Raw genomic sequence first — 21,510 nt, 5'->3', positions numbered from 1 at the left:
CACTTCCTGGAAATGACAATCGCAAATGTATCCGTTTCCTCTACTTCTTCTTTGCTCCTTATTATCGTGAATTGCAACTGCAATTGTTAATCCCTCCTCTCTTCCCTCATATTTGTGGTGAGGATTGAGGGTGGTTAGGCTCCATTGCTGAGCGTGTCAAAAAGTAAAAAAACGCCACTACTGGTGAGCCACTGCATTTTGCCATACTTCTCAGTGTGAACTGACTTTCATTCATTCATTTTTTTATGCCGCTTGTTGTTCACTAGTGTTGCAGGGGTATGCTGGAGCCTATCCCAGCTGACTTTTGGGCGAGAGGCAGGGTACACCCTGGACTGGTCACCAGCCAATCACAGGGCACATATAGACAAACAACCATTCACACTCATATTCCTACCTTTGGACAATTTCGAGTCGCCAATTAATATGCATGTTTCCGAAATGTGGGAGGAAGCTTGAGTACTCGGACAAAGCCCACACACACGGGGAAAAGATACAAACTCCACACAGAGACGTACAATGGAGATCCAAACCCAGATCTCCTGACTGTGTGGCCAACATGCTAACTACCAGTCTACCGTGTGTACAGCAACAACGCACTTTAGCGCTTAAAATGCTAAGTTTAAGTGTAGGTGTGCGCAATTTGGAACACAACCCATTTCTTAGCATTTTTGGCATAGAACAAGGTGCACACAGTTAAGAGAAACCAGCTGCTTTGTTGTTAGTGTTGTTCTTAGCATTAGCATGCCAAATCCACAGGCGGCAGACCTGTCTTGGCTCTTAGCCGGTTATACAATATGAGCACTTCAGTCATAACGTTGAGTTTCTGTCACAGGCAATACACTTATAATAGGAGTAGGAATTTAAACTCTTCTGAAACCGTACAATGTATGCCCATTTTAATATCTATTATCTTGTTGAATAAGCCCAACTGTTGAATTTTCATGTGAACAGAATTAACAGATGTCTGCACAATTCTAATAATTTGGCTTGAGATATAACATTTGATCCGCTATGAGAGGCTTGAGTGAAGGATTTATCCACAAAGGTTCTTAACTGATGAATGGCATTCATGGTGTTCTGCTGCATTACTGAAGGATTCATGTCTGCTGTTTTCACAGCTGCTCTTCTTTAAGCCTTGCTTTACACAAAATTATTGTGTCCAAAGATGAAATCTGAGAATATATTAAGGGACTTTAAGGTCACAGGAACGCAAATTACCAGTTTGAACATGACATTTTATGAAGAAATACCACGAATGAGTAGAGTATGTTCGTTATCCAATGGTAAAGCGTTCTGCATGACATAATTTCTACCGAGAAATGGGATACCTGTGATAAAATAAACTTAATCATAGAACTCCATGTTTGTGTTCCAAGGTCAAGAAGCCTGTGAGTTTTACTTTGACCTTGTTCTTAGTATAATTTGGAACAATTTGCAAACAATCCCAAGACACCTCTGGGCTCCGTATATTCCGCTTCCATTAACTGCTACTTCCAACAACAACTTACAGCTACTTCCAACAACAACTCTCTTGTATCCATAAAAGGCTCCATCTTAATGGTGTGTTTTAATGACTTTGTACAGGTAAAAAAAAATGCTCCATGCTGAGCTCGAGTTATGTTTGCTAATTCTGTTGAAAGCATTACAACGCTTATATATGCGTGACAGTATCTTTATCAATAGTTTTAGCAGACTTGGCTTGAAATGGAAGTGTAAATGCGTACTGTTGAGCTTGCAAATATTCGCTTGCCAAAATACACAACAACATGTTTAATGTCCCATTAAGCTATCTCAACAAATGAGCAAATTTTAGACTATGAAGAAAGACTGAAGTCTTTGGGAAATGCTGGAGTTTGCTCCTTAGTGTGTGTAATTGTACCAGTATGTTATACAGTATATGCACTGTGCATTAAGACTGCTTTGTTTTGGGCTGACTTCACTTTTCCCATTACTAATATGAGCCCCCCTTGTGAAACGTTTCCACACCCAAGTGCGTACTGATCAGGCCATTCAGATTAATAGTGATGTTGTGAGCGCTCTGCTCTGTTTGTGGAGTTTTGTGAGGTGCAATTAATGACATAATAACACTGGAAATAAGTACAACAAGGCACCCTTTTAGATGCTGCTTAAACTCCTGAAATGCAGAAGTGGATGATCCTGCTGAACACAAATCACTCAGAAAAAGCAATGTACCGTAGAATTCTTAGAATTCCCAGACACATTGACAAATTGCATTTTCAAAAATGTTTCACTGCTCTGTGATTCATGTTTTTGAACTTCAGACAAAGAAATCCTTTTGGCATTTCTTCTAAAGCCAATAAGGCTTTGGAAATATGAGCCCTTTTAGTTTCACCGACACACTATCAAATAATAAATCAATCTCAACTGTGCTGAGTTGCATGGTGTTTACGATCCTACCGCCCGAGTCATCGTCAGTTTCGAACCAGATAAAATTCTCATGTTCTCCTGCTGAGAATCTCACATCTCTGAGGAACGATATCAAATTCATTGAAATACAGTGTGTCCCAAAAAATGTACACTCAATTTAAGAGGTTACTTTGTTCATTAAAGTCATGACTAATGATAAATACTAGTACTAATTTCTGACAGATTCAACTGGTTGTTGACTGGTTCAACTAGGACAGAGACGAAGTTTTTGGCACCTACCTACCTTAAAACTAACTATCTTATAGATTCTGCAAGGTAACAAGGCATGACCTTAGTATGCCAAGGCCTCCGCATCTATAATAATAATAATAATTGATGGGATGTATATAGTTTCTTTCTAGACAGCAAAATCACTTCAAATGAGAACCCGTTATTCATTCATGCCAGTCACACACTGGTGGTGGTAAACTAATGACACACCAATGGCCTCTCCGACCACCACCACCACTTTCATATAGTACACTAGAGGAAGGGTGGGTGAAGTGTCTTGTCTAAGGACACAAGAGCAGTCATTCAGGACAGAGGAAGGTGGGTTCAAACCGCCAACCATCCGGTCTCAGACAACGTGCTCTACCTCCTGAGCCACTGCCACCTACTACCACTACTTCTGTTCATGTTTGTCATAAGAACACCAATGATTTGTAATAATATTCCATCAAAGACGCTTAAGATTGTCCGCATCATATCATGCACCGTGATTGTTCGTGACCAATTTGCCATTAGATTCCACTATGCAGCAACTACACGCTGTCAAAAAGTTTTGACATCAGCATTTTTACAACTGACACCAACAAAACACAAAAAATGAAAAGGCCAGATAGTATTTCTGACAAATTAAGATGTCTTTAAAATGCCAACCCCACTTTGCTGAAGGTGAAGTGAAAATAAAATCCTTGACCTGGCCTACTTTTAGTAGGTGTTTCCTCAGGTAGTTTCTGAGTAAACCTGCTGGAGGCCAAGCAGACAAAATAACAGACGCCGGTGAAAACAACGTTTTGGCAGAGTTAATAGCGACTACTAAACTTTAAGTCCCCTCTGAGGAATTTAAAGTTGTGTTGCAGTAGACTCCATTTGGAAGTTGTAGTAGAACCCATATCTGGCATGTGCTGTTTCTGTGGTAAATACAGCGCAAATCTGAGCAACTGTGTTGTCCATTTCTGATAACACTGCTGCTTTGACAATAGCATATTATTATCCTTGGGGACCACCATTTTTAAAGCTCACTTCAATGCTAACGTATGCTAACTATTGGTGTGGTCAAGTTCATATTTATTTATTGGGCCAAAAACAATCATATCAGTGTGAGGACTGACAAACTGTGTTTGCAAGATTGCATGTGTGCACTGTGCATTCTAGTAACGTTAACTCACTTGCCCTCAACTCTGCAATATAACTATGTTTTATAAAACATGCATTTAGACTAATTGGAGACTCTAAAGCACATGGTGAATGGTTGCCTATGTGTGCCCTGTGATTGTCTCCCACCGAAGGTCAGCTGGGACAGGCTGCATATGATCTGTGAACCTAAACAAGAAAGACCAGGGGTCGGCAACCTTTACTATCAAAAGAGCCATTTTTCCCCGTCCCCACTCAAGAAAAATAGTCTGGAGCCGAAAACATTAGCTTAAAACAACATTTTATCAACTTTAAACAGTTTGAATCTTTCTTGATTTTACGTTACAACAACAGAATACAACAAACAGAAGTGGGATGAGCATGTGTAACGGATGCCAATGAGTGGGGTTGTGATAGTATGTTGGTTAAATCTCACTACCTGATGCCTTAAGAAATGTGCAGCACAGTGATTCGTTTTAATAACATTTCGATTCATATCACGATTCATTGTTGCCGATTCAATTCAAGGACGATATTGTTTCATTTAGCACGATACAATCCGAAACAATTCAGTAACTTTAAATCGATTCAGAAACCTTTTTGCCAAAAAATTAAACCATTGTGACTATAAAATAAATACCTGGATACTGACACTGCAGGTGAAGTTTCCTAGATTCCTCTTGTTTTTTGTAAGGGAATCGGTTATATATTAATTATGGATATAAACAGACAAGTAAACAACAATTTATGGAAAATGCATTCACATTTTATTTGAATAAAGTGCAACCAACACTCCAGGTTGAATTAACAATTAAAGAATTAACAGGTTGAATTAAATCAAGTCTGTGATTAATTCTATCTGATAAAACATGCCTTGAACTCTAATTTGATACCTCATTCACTTCTCTACCCCAAGTATTAAAGAAGTTATAGCACATTTCATACCGGGAAATAGGGCCTATGGTTCCCATTGTTTGAACATTAAGTCAAGACAAAAGCTGTGATTGACCCACGGACCTTGGCAAGTACAACGTCCTACAAAACTTAGGCTGTGACATTTGTCAACAGAGTAGTCATTAAAAAGTCCAGGGAAGAAAATCAAGTATCATAATTTTCATGTAGGCCTCGCACTCGCAGTGCAGCAGCATGCTGTATTCGTTCCCACGCCACACTTCAAATTGCATGTACACAGGAATTCTGGGCCAAAATTAACATTTTTGCACCATCAGATTTTAATGAAATTTCATCTGCAAATAGATATTAAAGTGAATTTGTAGCCTACATACCTTTTATCTTGTCCTGAAGCTCCGATCCATGAGTGAGAAAGGCTTACAGTAGTAACTTTCGAAGCAGTCATATGACTCGATGTGGTCCAACACTATAAATCTGATAGGAAATCGAAGAGGAAGAGGTAATCTACCGAACAAAAGTGTATATGAATGAAAATATATCCAATATCATATGAAAAAGTTGAATTTTCACGGACATCCTCACAGACTAGGTTTACTGCCTTGCTCAAGGCCGCAGTGTTTAGGAAGCAGACCAGCCTTTCTTCAACAACAATTTGCATGTTTTTTAGTCCATAGTGGAATTCCAACATTCAACCTTCTGGTTGTATAGCCACAATTCATGGCTGAGGTGCCCTCTAGTGTTTCACTAATGCTATGCGTTTTCTGTGTTCATTGTAATTATGTTTCATATAGATAATCTACATGTGAATACACTGTAAATCTGTAGCACGTACTTCTTGGGTTATTGTATATGCTGTGAGTTAAGCATGCATTTCTCATTTAATATTAGGAGACACCTTTAAGTGATGAGTGTTTACACATTGTGTGGTGGCGCCCTCATCTGTTCAAATGTTGCAGTTTGTGGAATGATTGTTGACCTGAAGCTTTTCATTCTTAGAATACTGTACAGTATATCTTCACACGGTGAGCCAATGTGGTCAATATTAGGCCCCAAAATGAGTGGAATCCTGTAAGAGTATTTGTATTTTAGATGGGTAAAAATTGGGTAAACCTCCTCCCACATTTTAAAAACATGCATGTTACGTTAATTGGAGAATCAAAATTGTTAATAGGTGTGAACATGAGTGTGAATGGTTTTGTTGTCTGTATGTACCCTGTGATTGGCTGGCGACCATGCAGTCCAGGGTGTATCTTGCTTGCTTGCTATCTTTCTTGCTCAAAGTCAGCTGGGATAGGCTCTAGTTCACCCATGACCCTAATGAGGACAAGTGGTATAAAAGTGGGTGGATGGGTAATTTTGTGAGGTAAAACGTTGTTTTAAATGTCACCACTTTTAGTATATTTCTCTCAAATCTTCAAAACAAAATAAGCACAAGTGTAATGGATGACAATAATAAAACAGCACTGTAGCATGTCTTCCAACTTTGAGTTTATCGTCACGCTTTGTGACTCACTAGCATAGATCACAATCATGATTATTTCTATCAATTCACCTGTGTAAATGAGAGGCCATGCGCATGAGGTGTAACAAGGTCAGCATGTTTTTCTTGAAAAATTTTCTGTAAATGAGACATCTCCACCTGTACAGTGAAATTATATTGTACACTGTTCAGAAGAGCGCTGCATAGTGAGCCACAATAAACCTGATGAATGTACATGTTTTCATTGCAGATTGTATCATGCCTATAAATATTCAAATAAAGAAACAAATGGCTGATTTTTTATTAAATATGTTGTGAGTGTGCAGCATGTAGCCAAGGAAGAACCACTAAATTCATTAGTTAATCATTTGTTCATTTGTTAACCAAGGGTCATTTCAGTCCTTCCTCTACCCTAATTATACATAGCAGTGCATATTTGTTTCCAGTGATACGTGATTTGTTGGAGTTTGGCCAATGAAATAAAAAAAAAAGTATCTTCCCAAAATGGCTGCCATACCAACCGATATGTTTTACGGGCACAAGAGAAGTAGAAATTGAGTGTTTTTTTTACGCACATGTGTTTAAACAATAGTTTGAGTTGGTTTTGGTAACATACTGTAATATTTAAGGTACCTTCCACTGTCCTCTGTGGTGGACTTGACGACTTACTACTACTAGTTTTCATATACATATACAGTATATGTTATTGCATTAGTCATCACTTGGGTTTATTAGTCCAGCTTCGTCACTTTGATGGCACTGGATCATTGTCATTGCTCACCTATGCTGTCACCTAGACGTTTTGTCTTACTTGCTGCAACTTACCTGCACCTGTTTGTGTGCAATAAAAGGCTTTTATTTTTACACGCTGCCTCGGTCTCTGCATACCGGGGGTCTAGCATTCGACAGCTCCATCGCAGGTCTTAACATCTTTGTTTTATAATAAGAAGTCTTCTACCTCCTCCTGTCATCAAAACAGTAGAAAAGATGATAGATTTAGTTGTAATATTGATACTACATTATACTATAGATTTCATACTATATACCGTATAGATAGATGCTGTTAAAAGTAATAAACACGTTTTGTGACAAAAAAACAAATTATGGTATAGTTTTCCCCCATGCCAACTATTTAATAAAGAGACTCAGCAGAAAAAGAAGAATAAGCAATTTGTCAACATTAGTGAAGGAAAAACTGACCTTTATCAAGAAGACACATCAGAGTAGGGTGGCCATCTGCCTCGATTGGATAGGCTACTGCTAGCATAAGTACTACTACTGATGCTAAACTTGGGATATTCCTAACTTAAGCTATAGCAAAAAGCAAGGTTTAAAAATCTGCTCTTAAAAATAGAGAAACTATAACACTACAACACAAATTTATGGAAGCTTTGTGTGTGTGTTTTTTTTTTAAATTATAGTAATACATAAAAATTTTTTAGGCCAAAAAACAGTGACATCTATCATACGTCACAGACTTGCTTTACTGCACTCGCGCTCCTTCTTCGCGACCACATAATGAGTGCTACGGTCCTTCACTGCCACCTGGTGGTCAGTTGTGTGACCAGCGTCTGCATCTTGTGTGAAAGATGGCGTCAGGAGTCCTTCAGAGAGTGAGCGGCGGCTTGGGCCGGGCTAAAAGCGGAGCCCACTCAGCCGGACAGCTTCTCGCTTGGAACAGGTCGGCTGGTCACCACCATTTACTAAGCGTTTTAGTGTTTGGTGAAGTCCGGTATGGATTTATTAACATCGGCGGCGTATGCGAGAAGTGTGAGGGGGGGTCGCAAGCTAGCCGCTGGACGTGCTAAACAATCTTGAATAGCGGTCCGTCTCAACTAAACTACATGAAAAACCCATACATTTGAATGACGTATTGCAAGATTTGAAGGTCGACTTGATGCGGTTGCTGGCTCTGTGCAAACAGTGTCATTTTCAGTTATGCTACGTTATTTGTCAGATGCTCAAGGTCAATTTGGTACTTGAAAAATGACTATGGATGCTACAAAGCAAACAAAGTGAATCCAGTGAGATTATCAGTGGGCGTCTGTGTTTTATGTAGCATTTAACATGTATTTTTTTGCAACCTGCATTGTTGGTCAACATTTGTGCATGTCATGGTGTCATAAAATGTGTCTGTCATCCAGCATTTGACCATTTGTTTGCAGAGTGTTTTCCACATCCGGCATCAACAGAGAAGACAGTTGGTTCAAATCATTGTTTGTAAGGAAAGTTGATCCCAGAAAGGATGCACATTCAACTCTACTGACCAAAAATGAGGAAAGCAACCTCTACAAAATCCAGTGTAAGTCTACATTTCGCCTAACAAACCACATATACAAGTACCCTTGGGATAGTAATCATATTTGTCCTTTGTTTTCAGTCCATAATGTAAAGCCAGAGTGCCTCGACGCATACAACAAGCTCTGGCAAGTGTTCATCTGTTATACTTTAATCACAAACGTGTGTACCTTAATTATGTTGCTGAGTGTTAGTTAGAAGTGCCAGGCAGAGTGAGCCAAGCGCAGAGTCGGTAAAAATAAATCAGTGCAGTCTATTCTTGTGAAGTGTTTAAGGAGCTGCTATGTCACAAGTCATCTGCTCATACCGTGGATGTCTGCAGAGCAAGAACTTATAGTTGGCTTCTATTTAGGCGCTGGAACCTGAGACCTTACGAGACATGTAACAGGAAGACATGTTGTTGTGATTTTTAAGATATAGTTGTAAGGTTATTCTAACCTCATACGGTCTGATACATTTGTGAAATTGTGTATTGTTTGACACAGTGAGGATGTTTTGCCTTCCATCCATGCTGATAAGTACTACCCCTGTGAGCTGGTGGGCACCTGGAATACTTGGTATGGAGAACAGGACCAGGCTGGTAGGATTATTTACATCAGCGCCGCCAATTGTAGTGTGTAATATACTGTAGGTATTTTACACGCTTAGCATGCAACAGTTTGTTTTAATGAACAATACACACAGGTACAGTATATGCATGAATCATGCTAATAATACACACACACACATACAGACAGACTCACTTCCACATTCAGGTAGGAGTAAATTAAGAACAATACCACATTTGTAAAACGGCATTAAAAAAATGCACTTGCATTAGTGTAATCTGACATCTAAAATTAATATATGAACATATAACATTCCAGAAACATTGGGTGTTGGGTTATTTGGAGGCTCTTGTCCGTAGGTGTGAATGGTTGTTGTCTATATTGCACGTACCCTGTGATCGACTGGTGAGCAGTCCAGGGCGTACCCCACCCCTCACCCGTTTGTTCACATTCCCAGCCTTAGTCAGGAGATTGACTGCACCATAAGACACAGTAACTTTTAGTTAACACGTTTCATTCATACTATTTTGTTCTGCTGCCCAGTTCATTTGTGGCGTTACAGAGGTGGTTACCCAGCTTTGACTGAGGTGATGAATAAGCTACGTCAGAACAAGGTCAGAGGTCATGCCCGTGCCGTTTTCCATCGTGTCAGTATCATCCTCAAGTTGGATGCACTGATGAGTGTCTGTCCCCGGTGCAGGAGTTCACAGAGTACAGGAAGGAGCGTGGTAAGATGCTACTGTCTCGCCGGAACCAGCTTCTGCTGGAATTCAGTTTCTGGAATGAACCGGTACCCAGAGAAGGACCCAACATTTATGAGCTCAGGTCCTACCAACTCAGGGTGAGTGCTAAAGTAGGACTTTATCTTTATGATTTTATTATTTATTGTCACTGGTCCTATCCGTGTTTGTGATACCGATTATTCATGTGTGAACTCAGCCAATACCGATCACATGGATTAACTGTAAATTTTTGAATGTACTGTATTTATGAGTGCTATTGGCCAGGTGTGCCGTATAGCGGGGAAAAGTTCAGACAGTTCCAAGTGCCCCAAAAATAGGTATTTATTAAAAAAAAATAAAACCGGGTCCCATGGGGGAAAAAAAAAAACAGCAACAATTTCTGGCTTCACCCCTGCTATTGACTATGTAAGCTGAAAAACTGAACCACAAAATCACCTTAAGTTAAGACAAAAACATATTTTACTTACTTTTTGAAGAGAACATACATATTTAATTCTGAAACTTGAAACTTAGAGGATGCGACGCCTTCTTTAAAGAGAATTTTGATGTGAGAGTACTAGTGATGGAAACTCTGGCTCTTTTTAGAGAGCAGGTTCTTTTGGCTCGGCTCACTAAAAAGAGCTGGCTCCCAATGGCTCCTCAGATTTGTCTTGTTATCTTAAATTAGTTTATTACCAAATTATGTGTGTTGTATAAAATGAATTACTCATGTAAAAAATACATTATATCAAAAGTTTATTATTTAAATGGATTTAAAAGATTAAACCTCAATGAGCAGCTATAAAATTGTTATATTATAAATAAAACACAAAAACCCATCTCCATAAGTCAAAATAGGTCAAATCTCTTCATGCAAATTTGTCACGAACGAATCGGCTCTAAGAGCACCACAGCGTGTGTTTAACCCCACCCCTCCCCCTGCTCAGTGTGGACATGGAGAGGCTGCCACACATCTTGACCCATGACATTCACCCTAAACAGAAAAAAATACGAGGAAAAAAGTAATCGGTTCCCAATTGGCTCCCAACGACGCGAGCCGGCTCCTGTCGTTCAGGTAGCACGTAGCCAGGCAGGTGAGAGAGCAGTCGGCAGAACCCGGTGTCTTCCACCGCTGAGAACGTGCATGCATTTGAACATGCATATGCATATATTGTGGGCGGAGACAGTATCACTGAATACAAATGAAGCGCATCATTTGCTGCCAGCTTGTAAACTAACACATCATCGAGTTAATTGCCTCTGTGTTGTTGACTTTCCTTCGTAAGATGATGAACCAACATTATAAATTCCCGCAGTGGAGCCATGCTGTCTTGCTGCCTTGAAGAAAAGTTGGTGTTCCTATTTGCAAAGTCAAGAAAAACTTGTCTGACCAAGATGCTGTTGTCACATTTGACTGCTCTGAGGTTGGGTCCAGAAAGCTTCAATTTGAATATTCTTTACTTCCATGCAGGTTTAAGGGAACGTGACTTTTAGTTGTCAATGTCAATCTAATAGTGTTGCAGTCACATGCTCCCATGACCTCCACGTGAACAACAAAACTGTCCTCACACATGCGTAGCTATCCCGTGAGTCCTGCTTTATCACTTTGTCAACAGGTTCAGCACTGCGACCATCCACTTACAATATCAGTTGTTTTTGTTTCGTGTGTATGTTTTCTTACTATCGCATGCAACGTGCTTCCTGTGCAGATTAAAGCTGATTTTCTGATCTCATACTTTACGTCAGTGCAGTCTGTGTCACGTGATAAATGCAAGGTATTATATCATGACCAAGATTACTTACGGCAACGGCTGTTGAATAAGCCTTTGTGTATCCTTATTCTTAGAATGGTAGCGTAGAGTTGCATTTACTAGATGGTAAGAAACCCTGTTAAGAAATTTGGATTGGTGCAGTTACTACAGAACTGGGTAGATTTATTGTAATAAAGATAGAAAGAAAATACAGAAAAATACAAATAACTGGCATAGATGACTTTGTAATTGATTGAGAGAACTATTTGATCTCCTACCAACCAGCAAGCATTCACAGGTTGAGTGCTCAGGAAGCACACACACGTAAGTTCCGTCTCTTAAAGTACTCGTAGACTCAACTCCTGATGTGGATAAAAGACAAAGAAACAGTCTCTTCCATTCAAACATCTGCGCCACCATGGACAACACCAAAGAGCTTTCAAAAAGACCCCAGGGACAAGATTGTAGACCTGCAGAAGTTTGGAATAAACTCAAAAGATAATCAGCAAGAAGCTTGGTGAGAAAGAGACCGCTATTGGTGCAATAATTCGGAAGTGGAAAAAATGCAACATAATGGTCAGCCGCCCTCGCTCTAGAGCTCCACGCAAGCTATCACCTGCTGGGGTTAGGAGGATGAGGAGGAAGGTGAGGGACCAGTGCAAAATTACAAGGGAGGAGCTCTTCTATGATTTCAAGGGAGTTGAGAGCAGTTTTTCCCCACCAAATACATACATGACACATTTCACTGTCATGGATTGACACCCCGCAGTGCTTGCGAAGACCCCCGGCTCAAGAAGACACATGTACAGGCCCGTCTGATACATAAATGGAGTGGTCAAATGAGACCAAAATTCAGCTCTTTAGATGGCTTCTCTGATCACCATGCCCCCTGAGATGTGTGCAACCAGAAGAAACGTAGAAGGGTTTCTCCACCAAGTACTAAGCCACATTTTGCATTGGGATCAAATACTTATTTCCCTCAATCAAATACAAATGAATAGACCCCTTTTTAATTTTAATTTTTTCTGGATTGTTTTATACATTTTTCTTTGTTAAAATACACCTACTATAAAAATACTGGACCGTTCATATCTTTGTAAGAGTGCAAACGTACACCATCAGCAACCCATGTGTGAGTTCTACTAATGCCAATGTATTTTCTCTCCTCCAGCCAGGAACCATGATTGAGTGGGGGAATTACTGGTAAGACAGCATGAATTCAGTCATTCATTCATTCAAGAACATGTTTAATGACCAAACAAATGAAGGCCCAACGCTCTGGCCGGAAGGTCAACATTTGACTGCCTGTGTAATGCAATCAGTTATAAAGTAAGGAGGTGAGCTTTGTCAGTTGTCAGCCCAGTTTCGAAAAATCTAATCAATATTTGTGATGGGATTAGCATTCTCTTCCCAAGGTTTTATAGTGTGCATGTGATCCCACTGTCAGAAGTGACAAATGGACGTTGCAATGGTGCAGTGTTTATTTGGGCTGTTCATCTACTTCGTTTTATCACAATTTTTTAAAATATTTCTGAATGCATTTGGGCCATTTTCTCCACATGCAATGCCATCATTTTATAATCCTATACAGTGGTAGCTCGGTTTTCCTCACTGTTCCAAAGGGTCCGTCAAAAACCCAGTCATACAAAAAACGAATCATTTCCAGTCAGAAATAATGCAAGTCCAATGAATCTGTTCTAGTCACCCACACTTATGAACATAAAACACATTTATACAGGATAATTATAGTTTTACATACAGGGAACAATGTGAAAATGGATAAATGAACATTTAACATCACATTTACCTTTTATTGAAGACGCTTGTGGCCAAAGGAGGCGATGAGCAAGGAGCGAGGAGGAGAAAGGAAAGCCACAGCCACCACCTTCGTACGACTTCCTTATCAAAGTTCTGGCACTTGCAACTTTCTTTATCTCATGGTGGGTTATTTTGCAGCCATACTCAATAAAAACCAAGCAGAGACCTGTGGTGTGAATGGGTTAGTTAGCAAAGAGTCAATCAGTGATGACATCACAGAGGGGGGAGACGGAGGTGCGGGAGAATGACTTTCAGGTGGGACTTGAGCAGGTAAAAACACATTACAAACACAGTTGGACTCAAAGTTGGACTGTAATAATAACACCACGAGACTGAGTCACCAATGCGTGGGATTCTTTGTTTGGGCACTTGAATCAACGGAATGGTACAGTACAGGAAAAACGGGCTAGTTTGTCAGGTGCAGTGTTTGAGTGTATGATTTAAAAAAATGGGACAAGACTGGTGTATATAAAAAATAATTGGTTCTGTATCAAACTTTTTATTTCAATGTTGAAAATGTAAATGTAACTGTAGTTCATCCACACCTGGAGGTCATAACGACGCACACAAAGTTGGATTTGACCAACTGTACCTGTAAATTTGTCTTCACCAAATGTCATAACATCGCTACTATTATCAAACATAAAAAGTAGTGGCGGCTCATAAGTACGAACTGTGGCTCCACAGGGTTTACTAGCCGACAAAAGCCGGTATCTTCCAACGATGGTAAAGGGCTGGTCATCCAGTGCCATCCTTTCCATGATAAGCTCACAGATCGCTTTAGCCCTCACGTCGTCACTTTTCAAAAGCTGCGGCGATAACAAACTCCAGGGTGCCGTCACGATGCTGGCGTTTCAGGTGGCTGATGAGGTTTGATGTGTTGCTCGATGTGATGTTCCCTTATCGCTCCCTTATCGTTTGCTGCAAGTAGCACCCAAAATGTCTTCTGAAACAGTTTGTTTACGAGTGAGTTCAGGGGAAGTTATGACAAAACATCACAGGCAGGAGAAAAAGGAAGCGCTTGATTTGCTCACCAGCACAGTACAGGTAATCACATCAGCGAAAGAGCATTTACGTCTTATAAAGCAGATCCAATACAATTGCCTAATAGGTTTCTCTTGGGCACTGGCCAGAATCTTGTGTGTTTTGTCTGGATGAAACTGTACTCAGGCTTTGTTGCTCTTCTGCAGGGCAAGAGCTATCGGATTACGCCAGCACAACAGGGAAGCCGTAGGAGGATTTTTCTCGCAGATCGGCAACCTTTACATGGTTCATCACCTCTGGGGTAAAATAAAGACACATGCTGCTTTTTATACACATGTTACATTTTTTATTTTTTTTAGGGAATCATAATTCTCTTATTTTACACATTTTAAAGAATGCACTTAAAACTATTGGAAATTCCATTTTTACAGCTGCAAAAGTGAATCAGAGAAATGTTGGGAGATTTCGAGGGCGTTGTTGAATGTCCTGTTATTGCTTTTGCTTCTTGTAGCCTACAAAGACCTTCAATCCAGAGAAGACACGAGGAACGGTGCGTGGCAGGAGGAAGGTTGGCACGAGGTGGTCTATTATACAGGTAGGCAAAAAAAACGACCTAGATATTAAAGCACCTTCACACTTTGGTGCACGTAAAATCAATGTCCGAAGACTTTGAGCCTTGCGGACAAGAACAAACTTGTTGCTTGCGCTTTTCCCACAGTCCCTCTTATCCAGCATATGGATTCCAGGATTATGATCCCCACCAAGGCATCGCCACTGAAGTGACAAGTCATGTCGTGGCCCCATGAATGAGAGCATCACGTTACGACTTACAGCCCCTTTTTCTTTATATCATTGTCATTTGAGGATTGGGTCGGTCCAGTGAAAGACTCCATCGTCTTAACAGCTGTAAGGACATGCAGTATGTAGCTTATATACAAAAGGGGGTAGATTTTCATTGGGATTGGCACAGTGGCGTAGCATGGGGTGGATGGGCTTTCAAATTAAACCATTGTAGTAATCGAATGTACAAGGAAAGAAAAAAAAGAAAAAGTAATCTAATGTGCATTTTCCCGGGTGTGGTGTTGACTTTAACTTCAGCTCGTTTCACGAAAGCTTGTTTCCACGTATCCTGTGTGAACAGCACTGACACAGAATGGCAGGGAACAAAGTCAAAGTGTCAGGGCTGTAACAGAGGCAGGACTACGTCTGTTTGACAAGTATGGTGTATGTCACACCAGACGCTGGGACAGATGTCGCATGTAATTGTGGGACGCCAAGCAATATCCCGCTTTGCTGGCTTCTGTGTAAAAGGCACAGGCAAATAAATGTATCTACTGTACCCTTACGACCCTGATGCACCAATTTCACGGGATCTCTTTGTGAATCAGCCACCCACAAAACTAATAGTGCATATAAACACACCATAAATTGTAAGACATGAATAACTAAATACTGTTTGTAGTGTCATATTACAGTGATGCCTCAGAGATTTGGGAGTCAAGCCACACTCCGCCACAATAAGGTCATTAAATCCGACGATCGGCTACGCACTGAAGAGCACCAAGTTTCAAATCTACCAGCGTGTCTTGAGATGTAAAGAAAAACAGCTGTCTGATGCTCTCGTTAGTATGAGAACTGCTGGTGCTCACTGGGCAACACAGTGGCTTTTATTTATTGTCACCTTCATCGCTAAGACCTCCATGATTATGGCTTTCTGTTGCTAAGTATCGACATTTGTAACATATCAGGAAAAAGTTTATATTTGACTGAAATGTGATTTTTCTTTTGCTGTCTCCCTCCCTCCCCCCTCCGAGTTTCCTTTTTGAGAAGTTCTTGTGACATTTCCTTGTTTGTAAATCTTGTGTGAGCTAAGCATGCCTTGTTTAACAGTAGTAATCTATCATAGTTAAGCGTAGGTCACAACCGGACGTACGTTTTTTTGGCCCAAATTGCCGCATTATGTTTTGTTTAGTTTTTTTTCCGTGGAGAACGTAGTTGTGGTCACCATGAAGGAGTAAGATCTCGACACGCATGGAGGACATACGAAATATCTGAACGTGCGTTGGCCGCACTAATTACATATGTGGGGTGCACGTGTGGCACATGACACACATAAGGATTCCGCACGTACAAAAAAAAAAAAAATTGATATTTTGCCCAAACCTGACACCGGCCAAACGGATGAAAGACACACGTTGGCTGCGCGGACGACGCACGAAGACGTACAAAGTGCGTAAGTTAGTCTTGCAACCTGAAAAAAAAAATGTAAGCTTCCGTAGAGATTGCTTGACATGGCAAAGAAACCCTGTGGCCGGTCTACGGCTCGAAAATCAGCACATCACACACGCACCCTCTGTGCGTTTTTTTGCACGTGGACCGGCTGTAGGAGCCCGTACGACCGGTTGTGACCTAGGCTTAAGATATCTTCAGGGGGTGTTGTTAAGCCCCATCATGGGCAATCATGGCACTACATATTCAATTTGAACCAAAAAGGCCGCGCATGTGTTTTTGTTTGCTCAAATATGAAGAGAAGAGCAAATAACCACACCTCAGATTAAAGAAGTCCAAGCAACAGTTTCTACTGTTTAATGCCTCTGGTCTTAATTCATTGGAGCCTTTCCTTGACTACAATTTGTATCAGTTCATATTTAAAATACTTTTTGTCCCCCCCCCCCCCCCTCCCCCTCTCATTGCACTTGCCGTAATGTCGGAGTTGTAAGATGGAAAAGAAAAAGTGCGTGTACCACTAAAACCTTCAAAGCGACAATATTCAGTCATTATTTTTAGTATGTTCTCATATAGACAAATCCAGACTGTAAAAACCACAGTAGAAGGTAGAATCTGTCTCACTAAAGTAAACATGGTCCCTAATTAAATATCTGACATAAACGATGTATGCACAATGGATAAAACCATCACAAACGCTCTTAGGTGCAAAAGAAACATTAGTAAATTAGTAAAAAAAAAACAAAAAAAAACCGAAAGAACCTTAAATCTTTTCCAGTTCTTTCAGCAGCTCTCCAAAACTTGTGACGTACCACATACTCTTCTCTTTAACCTGTGGCCTCACCACATTGCCTCCAAATCCGATGAAAGCGCTCTGAAGGAGAAGAAACCATTGGGAGTATCTGTCAAGTCTCAATTTCTGAATGAAAGACGCCTAAAACAGGAAACTTACAGCCGGGGGGCAGGCTTCCAGATCGGTGGCCCCGTCTCCGATCATCACTACCGTTTTGAGGCCATACTTTTCTTTCAACATGCTGATGACTTTTCCTTTGCCGCCACTGTCGGCCGTAGGTTGGCTCTCGTCAAATCCAGCGTACTCGCCTAAGAACACACAAAAGTGCATTCAATTAGCTCTGTGTGCAAAAAACGTGTGTTTGCAGGGGTAGGGGAATATACACGCAAAGATATAAACACAACACTTGTTTTTGCTTTTTTGCTTCCATGTGTTGCGGATCTAGTGGACCGTGGTGGTGGTGGGCTTATGGTATCGACAGGCGTATGTTAAGACGAACACAGGTGCATTTTTTTGAATGCGCAGAGATAGTGTGATGAGGTCCTGTGGCCCGTTATCTCATTCGAGCAACCACCATGCGTACACAATTCCTGGAAGCTGAAAACGTCCCCGCTCTTGCGTGGCCAGCATACTCCCTGGACACACTGAGCATGTTTGGGGTGCTATGGATCCTACGTCCCTCGCTACATCGCACCCTCCCTCTATCGTGGTTTTTCACAAATGCATGAATACATTATCGCTGTTTCATGGTTGAATACAGCCTATCATTAGTAAAGAAAATGTTATATAAGCAAATTGTACATATTCTTGGCCTAAATTAAGCATTTTCAAGCATAGAAATTGCTAAATGAACTAGCTAAATCAACTAAAATGCAAATACAAGGCAGAAGAAGCATTCTAACACCGAATGTAGTATTCTACATTGGTCGCTAGGGGTCAGTAATCGTTCAGTGAGACAAGTATCAGATGTGATCGCCAGAAAAGGCATTTACAGTTTTTCAGAAACGAACAAGTGGCCGCTGGTTTGTGCTTGACGATGGTCTGTTATTAGTCCAAACATTGAAATACAGTTGATATGTAGTATTCTGGTCATTAATGACAAAACATCGAGGCACTGCATGAAGGCAGCCAACCTTAGCAAAAATGTAATACATTTCAGAAAAAAAACATAAACCCCCCCCTTTTTTTTTTTTTAAACAGAAAGCCAAAAACCATCATCGCGGAACTTTAGCCGGCATGGCAATGCTAGCCACACATTTGTGAGGGCAAGTCTTCTTTAAGAGTCATTTATCGGCAATTTGCAAACAATATTCGGTGTGCATTACCCTCAGCAAGAGCGTGCTTCGAGTTTGACACGAGCGAAGCTTAAGTCTTACGTGACCTCATGCATGACCTGCACTATTAAAAAGGTGTCTTACGCCCACAATTTTGGTTGAATTCGAAATGCCAACATACATTTTCCGTCAATTCGTTCATTTCCTACAGGTGTTTCGGGGTCATAGGTGAGCTGGAGCCTATCCCAGCTGACCGTGGGCAAAAGGCTGCACTGGTGTCAACCAAATTACCCCATGAAAGTAAAAAGGCACTCACCATTGAAGTAGAACTTGAGTCGATTGGCGTAGACGTGGTCTAGAGGAATGTTAAGCTGAGCGGCCACGTGTTCAACAATGCAGCGGAAGCCGCCTGAGATGAGGAACACCTTGATGTTACGCTGATGTAGGCGGTCCACAAGTTCCCTGGTTAAAAAAAAAAAAAAAAAATTGTGTGGGAAAAGTCTGGGGAAAGCAGTGCACAAAGCAAGGCCCACAAAGGCATGCTTGGATGGGTTTGGTGTGGAAGAACTTGCACAGAACCCTGACCTCAGGCCCACCCGGCACCCACCAGTAACTAGGACGACACAATTATCAGGATTACGCTAAAAATAGAAAAACAAATTCCACCAAACGCTGCAGAGGCGTGGCACATGCACCAGGGAAGAAGCCTTGGGTGTTGGTGAGAATCTGGATCAGAACATGGATCACTCCATGGTCACCTTTACATCCGCAGTACCCAATATAGTAGACATAATCAGAACAAAGAACCTTTTTAAGACATAAATAAGACTCGTGACTCATGACTCAAGACTCATAACACTCGTGTGTCGCAATAAATGTGTTCCGAATGTGTGGAGGACAGGAAGTGACGTCAGGGTTTCAGAGTTGAGTTTTATCTTGGAGTGGATTATGGCCGCAACAGTAGCCTGTGTTATTTAAATTATTTGCCCGTTGTGAGATCATTCGAACCTGCAATACAAGCCTGTTGTTCCGGCGATCAGGACTGATTCTTGTGCGTCTCACCAAGCATTACAGGGAAATTACTGACACCTTGTGGCCAGTGTAGAACACTACATAGCATCACGTTATTGAACGCATTTTCTGAAAGCCTTAAATTTGTATTTTAGTTCATTTAGACATTTTTATGCTTGAAAATGCTTGAAAAATACATAAAATTGACTTAAATAAACACATTTTTGACTCATAATAGGCCGTATTCAACCACGGAACAGCATGATTTATTCATATATTTTGAAAAAACGTGATCGGGTGAAGCCGCGGTGCGGCGAGGGACAGCTGTATTGCTCATACATTCCAAAAATAAGTGTAAAATTGGTGTGAATGAGTTGGCGTGAAGTTGGCTAACAAGGTGAAAGGCTACATACTTTACAACCCCCCACCCAACCTCACTCTTACCTGATACCTGGTGTCAGCTGTGGTGGGTGGTCTGTGATCAATTTGTTGACTTGTTCTCGAGAACATTTGATGATGGCCAGGCGCTCAGTCAGGGCTGTTTTGAAGGTCATGGACCCACCCATGGCTTTACGAGTCCTACGATGTCAAACACATAATATCATACAGGGCCGAAGATCTACTTTTACACTTGAAAGCTTTGACATACATTTCAGTGACTGCATCCCCCACGCCACAGAACTTGGCAAGTTCGTCGATGCCTTCTTCTTTGATGACAGTGCTGTCGACATCAAAACAGACAGCCTCTGCTCTCCTAAAAAGTTCCATTGTCTGTGACATTGTCGACATGATGCTGTGAGAAGAGCAACAGGGTTCACACTGGTTACGTAGACCAAACAATACTCCTGGTTAAATAAATAAGAGGCGATTTACTCTGGCTTTTTTCCACATCCTAAATATCCACACCTTAGGCTAATTGGAGAGTCTAAATTTCCCTTAATCCAATATTGTTCAATATTTGTACGCCGCATTTTAATAGGCTCAAGGTTTGTAGTGTTGTGTGGGCATATTGTTGTGACTAGTTGTCAATATCTGTCCTGTTATTGGACGGCATCAGTCTAGGGTGTACGCGGCCTCTCGGCCAAAAAGTCAGCTGGGATAGGCTCCATCTTATTTGGCAGAGTATTGGAAATGGAGCACTCCCACAGCATATTTTTGGTGAAACAATTAGTGGATTTGCATATCCACATAAAAAGACCTAATGGAATTAAATACTATTAACTGAGCACAAAGTTACGAAATGTGAAATACGTTCCAGCTTCCTTTGTGCAGCAATTACTGCAATTGATGCCCGCTATCCAGTGAAGCGGCAAAACGTTTAAACAAAAAAGACACAATCCGTTGCACGGTGTGCGGACTGCCTATGCAAAACATATGAGGGGGCCGCGGTGGACATCATCTGCCAGTATTGCGTCACCCCTCATTCACGCCACAGTTTGCGCCTATTGGGTTGACCATCGATGCCAAAGGGGGAATAAAACACTTTTGCACCACTAGACGTTGATCTTACAGCCAGCATCGACTATTGTCAATCCGTAAACCGCCATCCTCTGCTGCAAAACAGCTGACATAAGGCAAAGTTACCAAGAAGCCGCGAAGCTCGGTTTTAACTCCATAACGACCAGCTGTTGTGCAACAACTAAGAGACAAGGGTGGCATCACGAGGAAAAACATCAAAAATGAACACGTTGTGCTGCAATACTTACGGAAATGGGCAGCGACTGTTTGAAAACTACACAATCAGCAGGAATCTGCACAGAAACAGACATCAGATGGCTAATGGTGAAATGCTGAAGAAGAGCGGTTGCTGGATGCTGCGCCAATCACAGGAAAGCCGGTGAGGGACCGCCCCCTCGCTCGCTGGGTAGTTGCACGACGTCAGAATGATTGGCCAATCGCGTTTCCTTTTG

At 41.1% G+C, this 21,510-nt stretch overlaps 2 protein-coding genes and 1 long non-coding RNA gene across 3 annotated transcripts; 1 reads left to right on the top strand and 2 right to left on the bottom strand.

The window, feature by feature from the left end:
- Window positions 1-4,668: 4,668 nt before the first annotated feature.
- Window positions 4,669-7,708, bottom strand: LOC129191411 (uncharacterized). The gene is made up of 4 exons (XR_008573207.1): window positions 7,376-7,708; window positions 7,001-7,139; window positions 5,070-5,169; window positions 4,669-4,980 (listed from the first exon to the last, which is right to left on the bottom strand). It is a non-coding gene; the product is annotated as an uncharacterized LOC129191411 (long non-coding RNA).
- A 1-nt stretch (window position 7,709) lies between these two features.
- nipsnap2 (nipsnap homolog 2) lies at window positions 7,710-15,635 on the top strand. Its single transcript, XM_054794744.1, has 10 exons — window positions 7,710-7,856; window positions 8,341-8,477; window positions 8,556-8,601; window positions 8,959-9,053; window positions 9,565-9,635; window positions 9,722-9,862; window positions 12,666-12,697; window positions 14,503-14,597; window positions 14,808-14,891; window positions 15,015-15,635. Exons 1-10 carry the CDS (start codon window positions 7,765-7,767, stop codon window positions 15,077-15,079), a joined length of 858 nt encoding a protein of 285 aa, XP_054650719.1. The 5' UTR covers window positions 7,710-7,764; the 3' UTR covers window positions 15,080-15,635.
- A 326-nt stretch (window positions 15,636-15,961) lies between these two features.
- On the bottom strand, window positions 15,962-21,448 carry psph (phosphoserine phosphatase). Its single transcript, XM_054794745.1, has 6 exons — window positions 21,307-21,448; window positions 20,250-20,393; window positions 20,045-20,179; window positions 18,906-19,051; window positions 17,475-17,623; window positions 15,962-17,396 (listed from the first exon to the last, which is right to left on the bottom strand). Exons 2-6 carry the CDS (start codon window positions 20,387-20,389, stop codon window positions 17,286-17,288), a joined length of 681 nt encoding a protein of 226 aa, XP_054650720.1. The 5' UTR covers window positions 20,390-20,393; window positions 21,307-21,448; the 3' UTR covers window positions 15,962-17,285.
- Window positions 21,449-21,510: the final 62 nt, after the last annotated feature.

Source organism: Dunckerocampus dactyliophorus, chromosome 12 (assembly GCF_027744805.1).
Source record: "Dunckerocampus dactyliophorus isolate RoL2022-P2 chromosome 12, RoL_Ddac_1.1, whole genome shotgun sequence".
Classification (NCBI taxonomy): Eukaryota; Metazoa; Chordata; class Actinopteri; order Syngnathiformes; family Syngnathidae; genus Dunckerocampus; species Dunckerocampus dactyliophorus.
Note: the sequence above shows the minus strand (reverse complement) of the source record. Positions and strands in the feature narration are given on the sequence as shown.